At 39.9% G+C, this 14219-nt stretch overlaps 1 protein-coding gene across 1 annotated transcript; it reads left to right on the top strand.

Moving 5' to 3' along the window:
- The first annotated feature begins 2240 nt into the window (after positions 1 to 2240).
- clcn2c (chloride channel 2c) lies at positions 2241 to 12236 on the top strand. Its single transcript, XM_067365213.1, has 21 exons — positions 2241 to 2362; positions 2569 to 2697; positions 2856 to 2989; positions 3106 to 3183; positions 4075 to 4153; positions 4242 to 4367; positions 4677 to 4761; positions 4863 to 4964; positions 5067 to 5151; positions 5346 to 5501; positions 6295 to 6364; positions 6825 to 6935; positions 7033 to 7246; positions 7372 to 7505; positions 7835 to 7959; positions 8211 to 8313; positions 10941 to 11008; positions 11201 to 11239; positions 11331 to 11435; positions 11618 to 11704; positions 11830 to 12236. Exons 1-21 carry the CDS (start codon positions 2293 to 2295, stop codon positions 11971 to 11973), a joined length of 2244 nt encoding a protein of 747 aa, XP_067221314.1. The 5' UTR covers positions 2241 to 2292; the 3' UTR covers positions 11974 to 12236.
- Positions 12237 to 14219: the final 1983 nt, after the last annotated feature.

Raw genomic sequence — 14219 nt, 5'->3', positions numbered from 1 at the left:
AATTATGGCATGCTGCATCATCACTGATGAAAGGAGCCAGTGTAATGAGTTCATATTGAAAATATAATATTGTGCATATTAAGGGTGAGAAATAGCATTGCAGCATCAGAAGCTGCTAGTGCCAACTGTTTTTAAAACACCAACATTCAAAATAAATACAGAAGAGAGCTACAAAAATGGTCAAAAAGCATTTGACCATTTTTGTGATATTATCTGCAATAATATCAGACCTTTTATAAATATAATAAATACAAACATTTCAAACCCACTGACCATATTAATTATTTCGTCAATAGCATTATCAATTAGCAAAACAAACGATTGAGGAGGGCAATATATGACCAAAATTTGCAGTCAATAATGTAACGGTAAAAAAGAAATCACAATTTTCGATGCCAATTTCAATGCTGTAGCAAACAATACTAGCCTAACTAAAGAACATCACACACCTACCACCACTTATTTTCTAATTAAACCTTATTTTTATTTGCTTTAAAGTGTCAATTATCAATTAATTTGAACAGTTTCAAAAGCTGAGAGAAAATACCGCGAAATTAACGATGGATCGATAATTTACATTATCGCCTCAATATATCGTCATATCGCTCAGCCCTATCGTGTACTTAATTATATTAACTGAATGAATCGATATAAAAGATTAATCCGATAATATCACGGGCAAAACTTACTTTAATATCGACTGACAGGCTCTCCTCAGCACAGGCGCGATGACGTGAACGCGCTTTGGAGTCAGAACGCGCGCGTACTTGCGTACGTAACGTAACTCATAAAAACAGAAACAGGCAGAAGCGAACAGAAGTTGTTTAGGTGGGTGGGTTCAGCAGGCGTATTATGGGGACAAAATCTGACAAAAGAAGCACATGATCCGCGAAAAATACCAGAGTAAAGTCACCTTTATTTATATAGCGCTAAACAGGTAAATAATGAGTCACTGTAGGAAACAGAGTTCAGTTCAGCTGAGCTAAAATAGTTATTATTACCACATTAAAGCTGAGGTAATTTGATATGAGACACATCCACCCTAAAATACTTAACAAAATGACTCAGGCCATTGATTTATTATGGTTTTACTGCAGTAACAATGGTAGTAAACTCATGAGTGTATATTACAGTTATAGAGGGATTTGGGTAATATATGTATTATTTTTGGGAATCTCATATTAGTTCACTTTAATATCTGCAGTGTCTGAGAGTTTAACAGAACAATGAGAAAATAATGATTTTTGACAGTTTTCTCTGAATCAGAAACACACAAAAATATCTCTACAGCCTCCTGTTTTCAAAAATCAGTTCAAAAGCTTAGAAAAGTGTATACATTTTCAACTCTTAAATACTAAAGTACAATTAAATGTAGGTACTTTTTTTGAATAGTTACTTAGACTTTTAATTGAGTGATTTTTTTTTTTTTTTTACATATCTTCACCTGTATATACCTTTTACACTTGTGAATCTCTGTCTGTCCTTTAGGAACAAGGCATTCACACAAAAGATGCAGGTCGTCTTCGCAGGGACGGTCGTCACCGCAGATCCCAGTCTGAGCTCAAGTGTGGAGGTGAGTGAGTCACAGCAGCTCCACAACATTACAGCAACGTTTCTACAACACTCCCACAACGCTTCAACAGCACATCTCACTTCAGTACTTCACCTTCATTGCTCACTTTAGTCTTGTGACATAACAATGACTGCTTTTCCACAGTTCTCCTGGATTTAGTTTGTCATGTAATCACAGACGGATTTGATGATGGTGAGATCAGATCATTGAGTGGAGCACCGGCTGTTATCAGTCTTATTGTGTATTCAAAACAGAACTGTTTCCATTATATATATTGGAATTTATTGTAATAAAAGTAATTAATTGAAGTATTTGTGTGAACATTGCGCCCTCTGGAGGACAGAAAAAATCTCATTTTTTTTTCACAAACTTTTTTTTAAAACTAATGTTATTTATAACTTCCATTATTACAGATATTATTGTTTTTACTGTAGTCATCATAGTTACTGATTACACTTTAAAACTATAATATATAGAAATGGGATTTTCTTCATAGCAGCCTTTTCTTACTGTATTTTTGTTCTATTTTGGTATTTGATACTATGTTTTGTGAGGGTAAATCTACTTGAGTTCTTCAGCACTGGTTTGGGCTTTATGGGTAATGCAGCACTGATGCATCATGGGTAATGTATTTTCTCTCTCTCTCTGCGTCTGTAGTCCGGCTCACACACTTTCATCGGCTCTTGGTGTCGTTGGTCGGAGCGGACTGGATCTTCCTCATGATCCTGGGGTTCATCATGGCAGTGATCAGCTTCGTCATGGATATCTTCGTCACGCTCTTCACAGACGGTGAGTGTCAGAATTAGCCTGTATTCTTAAAGGTTATATTCAAAAACAGTTAAAATATTAGTTTAGTATTCTTCTTTGCACTATATAAAATATTAAAATAGAAATAATTATACAATGAATTATATAATTATATTTTGCTTCAAGGAAATGAAGCCCTTTTTTAGACCCATTAAGGCATTAAAGCATATTTCTCTCTCTCTCTCCAGCACACAGGTGGATCTACGATCTTTCGGACAGTCATGTGTTCCTGCAGTATTTCGCATGGGTCGCTTATTCGATGATCCTCATGTGTTTTGCAGCAGGATTCGCAAACATAGTGTCACCTCAGGCCGTCGGTGAGACACACACACGCACACAATCCATCATTATATTTAAAGCAAAACATCATTTATGTTTTTTTAGATAGCTTTGTCACTGATCTACAGGTGTAAGGGCATCAATGAGGACAAGTGTAGGTCTTCATACCTCGTTCATGTGTTTATCTGTGGTTCAGGGTCTGGTATTCCTGAGATGAAGACGTCTCTGAGAGGAGTGGTGCTGCAGGAGTATCTGACGCTCAGAACACTGGTGTCCAAAGTCATCAGCCTGACCTGTACGCTCGGAAGTGAATTACCTGTGGGCAAGGAGGTGAACTCACACACACACACACACACACACACACACACACACACACACACACACACTCACACACATCAGACTATATGATGTTTTATCTCAATCCTCGTGTGTTTTCTGTCCTGTAGGGTCCGTTCGTTCACATCGGCAGTATGTGCGCTGCTCTTCTCTGCAAGTTCATGTCGCTCTTCAGTGGCATTTATAAGGTATTTAAAACATTATTATTGCGTTCAATACAGTAGATCCACTGAACACAGATCTGTGCTCGAGAGTGTGTCTGTTTGACGTGTTTAAGCCTTTTTCCCTATCACATGTTTTAGTAATCATCATAAATTAAGTGTCATTCATCCTCAAAATTCATCCTGTTTTAAAATTAGACACTGCGTTACTATGGCATCTAAGAGATTAAGCTTAGGTCTCTATTCCAAAGCCTCCATGAACTACAACAATTTAAAGGGGACTTCCTTCACAAGATGTAATGTCAGTCTCTGGTGTCTCCAGAATGTGTGTGTGAAGTTTCAGCTCAAAATACCCCACAGATCATTTATTATAGCTTGTCAAATTTGCCCCTATTGCCCCAAATGAGCTGCTCCTTTCCAGAAGAGGGCGGAGCTTTAACAGCTCAACAACAACAAAGCTGGAGAATCTCACGCAGCCAAAATGAGGAAAGTGTTCAGCCTTACATTGTTCAAACCGGAGTCGACACTGATGGAGAGACTCAGGAAGAAGTTACAACTTTTAGACGTTTCTGAATGGTTAGTGGATAAATTGATGTAGTTGCTGTGGAGTTGATTCAACTCATCCACTAGCATGTGCCGTCATGTTCATCTTTTGTGTTGAATTGACCCTCGTTTGTGAAGCAGTCCGGCGTAAAATGAACAACACTCGACTACAACAACTCTTCCTCTTCTCTAAAGCAGCCCAACATGGCCCCGCCCCCTTTGTTGAGTGTTCTCGGGGGCGGGGTTTATGTAAATTTTAGGGTTAGTGATGTCACTATCCCGGGAAGAAGCTCGTTGTAGTCCCTACTAGCTGTTTGTTGTGGTCCTAAAACAGAGATTTCTGTAAAAGAGATTTCTTTTGTGTGTGTTGAACAGAATGAGGCCAGAAACAAGGAGATGCTGACGGTCGGATGTGCTGTTGGGATTGGGTGCTGCTTCGCTTCTCCTATTGGAGGTGAGAAAACTGTGTGTGTGTATTTTTGACCTTGTGGGGACATTTTTTGTTTTTTGAGGAAACAAGCTTATAAATGTGTGTGTTTTAGGTGTGTTATTCAGCATGGAGGTCACCTCAATGTTTTTTGTCGCACCAAACTACTGGCGTGGATTTCTGTCTGCTACGTTTGGTTCCTTGATCTTCAGACTCATGCCAGTGTGGCACCATGAGGAAGGTGCGTGTTTGAGCAGAAAATACATATCAAAGTGGCCCTCTAGTGGTTAAGAAACAAAACTGCATGTATTTTGCAGAAGAACATTGTTTTGGTTGTGCTATCAGTTGAATATAGTCACTTTTACAGCATTTCAAATCTCTCATTTCTAGCCATCTCTGAAAAGTCAAGCTTATGTTGATTCTTGTTTTATTACGAGCTCTTTTTACAGTATTTCAAAAGCACATTTAGAGTACCTAAAACCTCCTTATATAAATTATAACGTGTATGTGATGCACAACAGACAGTGAGTTGAGTTATTCTCTCTCTCAGAGACGCTCACGGCTCTTTATGCAACAAAGTACAGGCTGGACTTTCCCTTCGACCTGCAGGAGCTTCCAGTCTTCGCTGCGATGGGGTCAGTGTGATTTTAGTGTGACTTCTGAAAAATGCCTGTCGCTGTGGTGAAATGATTGTGACGCACAATCTCTTGTGGTTTGTTGCTTTGACTGTCTGCAGGATAGTGTGTGGCTTCGGCGGAGCCTTCTTTGTCTATTTGTATGGGAAGATCACTCTGTTTGTGAAGAAGCAGAAAGCCACGAACAGCTTCCTCATGAAGAAGTGAGTGATGCATAAACATGTCAATGTTACAGTCTATTTGAACAATGAAAATAATATTAGATTATAATATAATTACCTTTATATACTGTGTTTTCTGTCCAGTTGTTTCTTATATTCTGCTCTGGTCTCTGTGCTGATTTCAACACTCACTTTCCCTCCGGGCTTTGGGCAGTTCATGGCCGGAAAGGTAACACACACACACTCACTCACTCACACACACACTCACTGTGAATGACTGCATTAATACACTAAAATAAATACAGTATATGCACAATTAGCAGTTAAATTAAACATGAATACCAATGTTTTTTAAATGAATGTACCATTGTTTTAGTTTATATAGAACCATTTCCTGTTCATGACATCATTTCCTCTTTATAGCTTACACAAAGGGATTCCTTAATTTCATTTTTTGACAATCGCACCTGGTCAAATCATGGCATCATCGCAGACTTTGATAATGACGATCATTTAGCGGCCTGGAAACATCCGCAGGCGAATGTCTTCATCATCCTCACCATCTTCGTCATCATGAAGGTAAACCATGTTTCCATCTGCCTGTTTTTTTATGCAAATTTTGGGATATTGCATAATAAAGGGCTGAATGGAAACGGCAAGATGCGCATAAATCTAAAAATGTGCATAAAAAACGTATGCGCTCAAATGAGGTGGATCGTTTTTATCGAATAAGAAGACATGCACATAAACTTTTGCCGAATAAATCCCTCAAACCATCATGTGACTTTACCTAGCAGAGGCTGTGATTGGATAACTGCACTAACCAGTGGACCAATCACATCGCAGCATCTCAAATGTTGGTTTGGTGGTTCTGAAACAGTCAAAGTCTGTCATCAGAATGATTTGGTTTAATTCCTCCAGAAGCGTCTCACACGACTGTGTTCCCAAACACCAGCATCCGAAAGCAAGATCACATGACAGCGTTATTGTGTTTTGTCTGACGCTCTGAGACAAACTTATGATGGAGGAGAAAAGAGACACTTTCATTTTTATTACTGATATTTTGCACCAGGAATTGATGATTTTGTTCACTTTAACACATGAAATGGAAACGCTGCTTTATCCGCAAAAGTTGAATGCCATATTCCAAGTTAAATTTGCAACTTTGGATGATACCAGACAAACAATTTTATTCCTAAACTACAGCTGAGTGTCTAAACCTCTTCTTTATTCAGAACCCTGTTTGTGATGCTTTGCTTTAAAGACTCATTTAATGATAAAACAGATTTTTATCTGTTTTCATATAAACAGTATTTGTGTGTGTGTGAGTGTGTGTTGTGCTTTAATGGTGTTACTGTTGTCTGTTGTGTAGTTCTGGATGTCTGCGCTTTCCATAACCCTTCCTATACCATGTGGTTCCTTCGTTCCCATTTTCGTCATCGGTATGTGTTTGTGTTTATCTAAAAAATTATCATTGTTTTGTTGGACCATTTCCAACTTTTAAGGGCCAGTTGACACCAAAGATGATGATGACCAAAACCATAAAGTCTGTTTTAAACACTGATCAAGAAACATTTATGATTATCATCAATTCATGATTTCTGAAGGATCATGTGACACTGAAGACTGGAGTAATGATGCTGAAAATTCAGCTTTGATCACAGGAATAAATTACACTTTACTATATATTCACATAGAAAACAGCTGATTTACATTCTAATAATATTTCACTATTTTTACTGTATTTTTGATCAAATAAATGCAGCTTTGATGAGCAGAAGAGACTCAAAAACATCAGAAAATCAAATCATTTCGAACTTTTGCTAGTGCAGTTATCGTTTTTGGTGTGAACGGACCTTTAGACCTTTTAATATGATGAGTCTTGATGAATGTGTGTTTCAGGCGCTGCGTTTGGCCGTCTGGTGGGTGAAGGTATGGCCACTCTGTTTCCCGAGGGAATTAACACGGATGGACACATATATCCCATAGTGCCCGGAGCGTACGCTGTCGTGGGTGAGAAACATGACGCACGTGATTTCCATTGGCCAAAATCAAGCAGAGTTTTTGTGCAGTCGTCAGTAAGATCAGCATCATCTCTCTGTTTGAGCAGGAGCGGCAGCGCTGACGGCAGGAGTCACTCACACCATGTCGACCGGAGTGATCATGATGGAGCTGACGGGTCAGATCGGCCACATTCTGCCCATCTTGATCTCGGTGATCCTTGCCAACATGGTCTCTCAGAGTCTTCAGCCGTCCATCTACGACACGGTGATCCGCATTAAAAAGCTGCCGTACCTGCCCTTGCTCAGATGGGGCCATTGCAAGTGAGTCTCTTCGTCCGTCTGTCTGTCCGTTTTCCCTTGTCTTTCTTTTTCCAATCTGTGTTTCCAATCTCTTATTTAAAGTATTTCTGTGTTGTGCATCAAATGACCTGGTTCTCTGTCAGTAGGAAGCATAATATTCATGTGGAGGACTTCATGGAAAGAGATGTTCGCTACATCACACTGAAGTCCACCTGCAGAGACGTATACAAAATCCTGCGCTCAGGAGATCTGAAAACACTGCCTCTGGTGAAGTCTGCAGGTACTAACACATGTTGGAGCTGGTTGTGTTATCATTAAATGGCAATTGCTTAACATACGAATATGAATAAATGAATGTGGACATTGTTAGGGACTGTCCAGACACATGACCTAATTAATATTCATGAGCCATGCACACCAGTTAACAGGGAACGTTCTGGCAGGGTTCTCTCAATGAACAAATGTTCAAGTAACGATAATAGAACGTTCATTCAGAGTTATGTGGTCTTTAATAATGTTCTCAAAACGTTAGCACAAAACATGAGAATAACATATTTTAATAATAAGGCTTGTCCTGATCCTTCTGTTTGATGTGATCGTCTCTCTCAGAGTCGATGCTCTTGCTGGGTTCGGTTGAGCGCGCTCAGTTGCAGGCGCTCCTAAAGCAGCGAGCGCAGGAACTGCGAGAAGGACATACTCCCAGCATGACTACCAGTTACAGGGTTCACTTCCAGGTCATTTTTCCACAATTTCCTGCAATTAATTCAGTCTGAACTGCAATTGACTTTTTATTAATTGTTTTTTGGATACAGCAGAAAGCAAGATGACTTGTCATGGAAGTAGCAAAGCTTTTCTGATGCAGCATTTAATTTACACGAAACCAGCTTTTCTTAGAACTTTAACATTATTTTACTGGTGCAACCACCGATATCTCCATCGTAGATATCCAGTTTTTTGAGTCGGGCAATGTGTGTGTGTGTTGTAGACCTCCACAGAAGAGTCTTCATCTGCCTCGGATCATCCGGCCTCCCCTAAACCTCTTAAACCTGCGCTGAAGAAGGCGGCTGTAGATGAAGAAGAGATTACAAGTAATGTCACACACACACCGATGTATAATATAAACACACATATATAATATATGAACGACACTCATTTAAAATATGAAATAATATTTAAAACTTATTCTATAAAGAATATTATTTCATATTTTAATGAATATTGTAAAGGAGTATTTGCATTTATATGTTTTCACAAAACTTTCATGGCCCCCCAGAATATTTTGAATATCTGAACATGCAATATATCTAAAGAAAGAACAGAGCCTCTTCACATTTTATTCTAGCTTCATGCATTCTTTTTGATAATAAATTTTACTCCAAAGTATGCACTTTCCCATCAACATCACATACATACTGTCACAATGAACTGAAGGAACAGAGGGCTTAAATGCATGAGGAACTAGGAACAGGTGAGGACTAATTAGGGACTATGCTAACAAATGAACAACTAGAACTAAGACGATAACAAAGAAAATTAAAGACTGGAAACTAAACAGGACATTGAAAACTACACATGACCCTTCCCGGAAAGTGTGTCCTCGTGCTACTTAACAGACAACATGGCGACGATGACCAGAAGAACCAGGACAGAGACAGTAAGAGCAGGAGGATGATCCAGAGCCATGAGATTGAAGATCCACGGTGGAATCAGTGGAGAGAGGAGCCATGGTGGAGCCTTGGTAGAGGGGCCAGGTGGAACCAGGGAGAAGACTGACTGAGGTGGAGACGGTGGGTTATGTCGAAGGCCTGGAGGACCACGGTGATGCTGCAGTCGAGCATGAATGAGGTGGAGACATGGGGCAGAGAGGAGGGAGTGAGAACCATGGCAGAACCGGAGGATAGCAGGAGCCACAGGAGTGGAGAGTCAAGGTGCAGCAGCTGAGGTGGAGCCAGAGCAATGATGGACCAAGGTGGAGCTGATGGGTCGGAGGGCCAGGGTGGAATCCGGGGCTTGGCTGGCCGGGTTCGGAGAAGGTGGGAGTGAGGACCGTGGCAGAACCTGAGAAAGGAGGAGCCTAGCAGAGTCAGAGGGATCGAGAGTCAAGGCACAGCAGCTGATTCTGAAGTCTGAGGACCAAGCTGAAGACAGAGGGACAAGGGAGCCCAGCGGAGCCTGAGGAATGACAGTCCAGGGTGGAACCGGGTGTGTCTCATACATCCTGAAATGTGAAGCTGCAGGCTCTTTGATCGCCCCCTGGAGGCTGGATGCAGTACAGGTCATAAACCCCACCCTCTCAATGCAGTCGAATGAGACTTCAGTGAAAACTTAAAAATAAATTCTGTTTCAAATAAAACTTTCTGAAAGATGGTTTTGGTCATTTAAGGTAGTTGTTATCACGCTGATATATTTTCAATTGTTCGTTTTTGTGATGATTTAGATTTTAGCTAGCAATTTGATGCTATAAAAACGGGGCGTGTCGTCATGATTCGAAGTTGATTGACAGCTTGTCTGAGGACTGTCGGAGCTTCGAGGGGAGATTGAAGATGTATTAACTAATTTTCGATTTCTTTGTTATTTAACACCAACAAAATGAGTTGTTCAGCAGTAAACTACCTACAGGATCTGACGGACCACTGACCTTTTTTTCTGTAACATTAAATATGGGTGTTATAAGCTCCACTGACGATTACTTCTGCGCATACCCAGGCTCCAAACTCTTTTGACGTATTGCATAACGTGTCAGCGCCCATTCATCGGCCCATTTTGCTTCAGTTCAATACTATAGAAGTCTTTTTTTACAGTCTATGGGTGGAACCAAGGGAAGATTGAGGTGAAACTGTGGAAACAACTAGCCAAGGCAGAGGTGACTGGAAAGCCCCTGGCGGATCCATGCAGCAGAGCAGAACCTCTCGAGGGGCTGAAGGGAGACAGTGAAGATGAGGCCGAAGAACTGGATGGCTTTGGCAGTGAAGGAGGGAGGGGGTGGCTGGGTGGGACCATCCACAATAAAGGAGATTTGGTACTGGGCTTAACCAGTGATGACTTGGAACCGGATGGGATTGTAGCACAGCCAAAACCTACTCATCCAGCTCATTCAATATCAGTTACCCAGCTCTACATCTCTCCAATTCATCCTGATGAACTCCTCCAATATGTCCTTGATGATGGTCACTGTGTTGGGCTCGGGCTCCGTGAGGACATTAGAGTCAGTGGTGGGCTCTGGCTGATGGCTGGCCGGGCTCTGGGTCTGGAGTGGGGCCTGTGAGGTCTTCCTCAACGGGGCAGATGGCGAGTGGTGAGTTATTTCGAAACTCCATCAAGGGCCTTCCATAGGCAGGTGTGCCTTAGACCGCTCTGTGTGGAAGAAAACAGGAAGCGAGCAGTCAGGATAGCATGCGAGGCACAGCAGAATGAGAAAGTCCCTCGTGTGATCCTCGAGGGAGCGCTCCAGCAGGAGGAGGCAAATATCCATGTTTATAATTCGCCATTTAAACCTGTAAAGGTCTTTTGTTCTGTCACAATGAACTGAAGCAACAGAGGGCTTAAATAAATGAGAAACTAGGAACAGGTGAGGACTAATTAGGGACTATAGTAACAAATAAACGACTAGAACGAAGACAATAGGTGTGTTCAACTTGAAGCGGTGTATGACAGCATACAGAGCTGACGTATAAACAACGTATTCAGACACTTTCTCTTGTTTTCTCTCTCTCAGATCCTTATGATTCTGGCATCAGTTTGAAGAAGCTGTGCTGTTCTCATCCTGACATTGATGCACTGCAGGTGAGACCTACACTAATGCTGCGCGAGACATTTACTCTGGTGTCTTTGAAGAAGCCAAAATAGTAAACTTTGTACATGTGCACCTTTTTAATTCAGGTCAGCAATGACTATGTGCTTGGAATGCGTTTCCTGCATTTTTTTTTTTTTTTTACATGAAAACCCAAAAATGTGTGTGTCTCCTTCTCTCTCTAGGACTACCCAGACACAGAAGATGATACGATACTTCAGGAGGTGAGGACATTTGAACACACACACACACACACACACACACACACTCACAAACACACACACTCACATACAGTATCTCTGGCTCTGAATGCAGATGGAAGAGTGGGAGGAGCAAGAGCTTGACGAGCAGGTGAACTTCAACAACTGCAAGATTGACCCCGCCCCCTTCCAGCTGGTGGAAGGCACTTCACTGCACAAGGTCAGACTGTTATTTTGCTTTCGTTTGGGGAGAACATTGTGATGTCATAATTGTTTTTGCACTTTCAGGTAATGCATTGTTAATGTTACAGTATGTCAAACATCAAATACATTTAAAAAGAGTAACAACATTTGTGATTTGCTCTGATATTCCCAATTAACATCTCATTCTCTCTCTGACAGACTCACACCATGTTTTCTGTGTTGAATCTGGATTACGCTTACGTCACCAGTGTCGGACGACTTATTGGTGTTGTTTCTCTGAAAGAGGTGAGATATGAAAACAGCTCCACACCATCTACATCAGAACTGAGGACAAGCCACAAAACTCTTAGATGTGAACATGAAGAACTGAACCAAAGCGTCCATTAACAGGCTCTTCTCATGTGTTGCAGCTGCGTAAAGCTATCGAAGGCTCCATGCCGGCGGACGGCGTGAGGTTACGGCCCGTTCTGGCCAGCTTCAGAGACCGAGGCATTAAAGGAACCAGGATCGAAACTGCTGAACTCCACAAACTATTGGACCATCAGGCCAGCTAGAACACCAGACACCCTCTGCCCAGTTACAGGTGACCGAGAGGACAAACGCACAAATGTTGAGTAGCTTTATAGAGACGCTGGGCCTCAGAGTCTCAGAGATCCGCCCTCGTTCAACTCTTTCTGTTCCATTCTCAGGGATGTTCTCAGTTGTAAAAAATGAAGTAAACATTGTTTTTATTCATTTCTAAAAGTGCAGAATGCTTCTGTTGGGGTCAGTGTGTGTGTTAGTCTGTAGTATTTATAAATAGCTGTGTGTAAAAACAGTAGAAGTCAATGGAAACCAGTGTGTTGCAGAATTTGCTCTGATATTCAGATTTTTCTTTGAATATTATGAGCGTTAAACGTCCCTCTCCATATAAAGACCATTTTTGTTTGAAATGTTTGAGATTTTGATTGTCATTTTAAGTCAAACCACTTTAGAGCATCAGTCAGACTGATTCATTTAGGTGTTTAAGCAATTTTGTCTTTTTAAAATATTTTTTTATTTTTTTATTTTATGCTTTTACACAACATGTTTTGACTAATGCATTGTGCATGTGCACTTTTTATTGGTTACTTAATTATAAGTCAAGAAATTTGAAATTCTGTTAAATAAATAAATATTAAATTTAAAGTACAACAATAACAACAATATTGGGGAAAATGTGCAATTTTTACTGAAATTCTGTTGTCTACACACACACACTAGTCAAGACTCGACACACACATCTGTGACCCTGGACCACAAAACCCGTCATAACATTTTTTTGAAATTGAAAGCTGAATAAATAATCTTTCCATTAATGTATGGTTTGTTAGGATAGAAGAATATTTGGTCGAGATACAAGGTTTTTGAGGGTGCAAAAAAATTATTGAGAAAATATTGAGAAAATCACCTTTAAAGTTGTCCAGATGAGGTCCTTAGCAATGCATATCCACTCACAAAAATAAAGTTTCTGATATATTTACAGTAGGAAATTTACAAAATATCTTCATGGATCATGATCTTGACGTAATATCCTCATGATTTTTGGCATAAAAGAAAAATCGATCATTTTGACCCAAACAGTGTATTGTTATATTGCTACAAATATACCCATGTGACCTCTGACTGGTTTTGTGCTCCAGGGTCACATTTCTTACCCAGGAAGCATGTTTGCACTAATATGGAGCTTGTATGTTTGAACCATCATGACATTGTGTCTTCCAGTTATTCAGACATAAACAGTAAAATATTGAGTTTTTCTGAAGAGGTTTATTGGTGCTATTTAAATGTATGTTTATATTGAATGTATAATTGTTTGCTTTTGAATTACCACATTTTTAACAGAATCAACCCTGAATCCATTTTGGCAAACTTTTAAAGGGGTCATGGCATGAGAAATCAAATTTGCCTTGATCTTTTGACATATAAGAAGTTTTTGTACGAGTTTAAACATCTTCCTCATTATAAACAAAGCTCCAAAAACAGCTTGTTTTGATATTGAGGTCATCACAAGCACAAATATGGATAATGTTTTCAATAGCGAGTGGCCGTTGATACTGTTTCCTATGCAGTGACGTCAGCCAATCACAACAGTGTCCGTTTACTGACAAGCCTTAAAGGAGCCACACCTAAAAACTGATCATTCCAGACAGAGGCTCAGAATGAGTTTATTTTCCACATATATATATATATATATATATATATATATATATATATATTTGTTTTTCTGTGCAAAAAACTTTATCAACATTATAAGTGAACCTCCAGGAACGTATTCAAATAATAAATAGATTCATGTCATGACCCCTTTAAAACTTTATAAAGGTTTTCAAATGGCTCTTGACTTGTTAGTCACCATGAAAATATCAAAACACCAGCCAACAGAGCAGCTTTTTAATTGCCATGTTATATTTTAGTGAGTCACTGCCTGTACACACCTTCTCCATGTGGTTCAGCGTTAGTGTGTGTAAGTGCAGAAACATACTCTACTCATGCTTTTTGTGGACTTGTATTGTTTGTTTCAGGCCAACGGCTGCAGAGACACCAAAAGTGAATAAAACAAAAAGTGAAATCTGTGAGCGACTGGACGTTTCATTTTATTATTTAAATCCTAACCCTTTATTTCATTTATCAGTTTTTATGCTGAGTGACAGAAAGTGTTGTTTTTTGCAGCAGGGTTGTATAGTTTACACTTACACAAAGAAATATGTTTATCAGTATGTTTAATTGTTTAATGTATGCTGAAAAATACACAGAATAATATATTGCGTTAATATTTTAA

Source organism: Chanodichthys erythropterus, chromosome 17, assembly GCF_024489055.1.
Source record: "Chanodichthys erythropterus isolate Z2021 chromosome 17, ASM2448905v1, whole genome shotgun sequence".
Classification (NCBI taxonomy): domain Eukaryota; kingdom Metazoa; phylum Chordata; class Actinopteri; order Cypriniformes; family Xenocyprididae; genus Chanodichthys; species Chanodichthys erythropterus.
Note: the sequence above shows the minus strand (reverse complement) of the source record. Positions and strands in the feature narration are given on the sequence as shown.

Excerpts from the sequence above, each read along its gene's own strand:
- clcn2c (XM_067365213.1), top strand. The coding sequence starts at position 2,293 with ATGATCCTGGGGTTCATCATGGCAGTGATCAGCTTCGTCATGGATATC. Across the intron at positions 2,990-3,105 it reads AATTACCTGTGGGCAAGGAG|GGTCCGTTCGTTCACATCGG; the intron begins GTGAACTCACAC and ends TCTGTCCTGTAG. Across the intron at positions 7,506-7,834 it reads GCCTCTGGTGAAGTCTGCAG|AGTCGATGCTCTTGCTGGGT; the intron begins GTACTAACACAT and ends CGTCTCTCTCAG.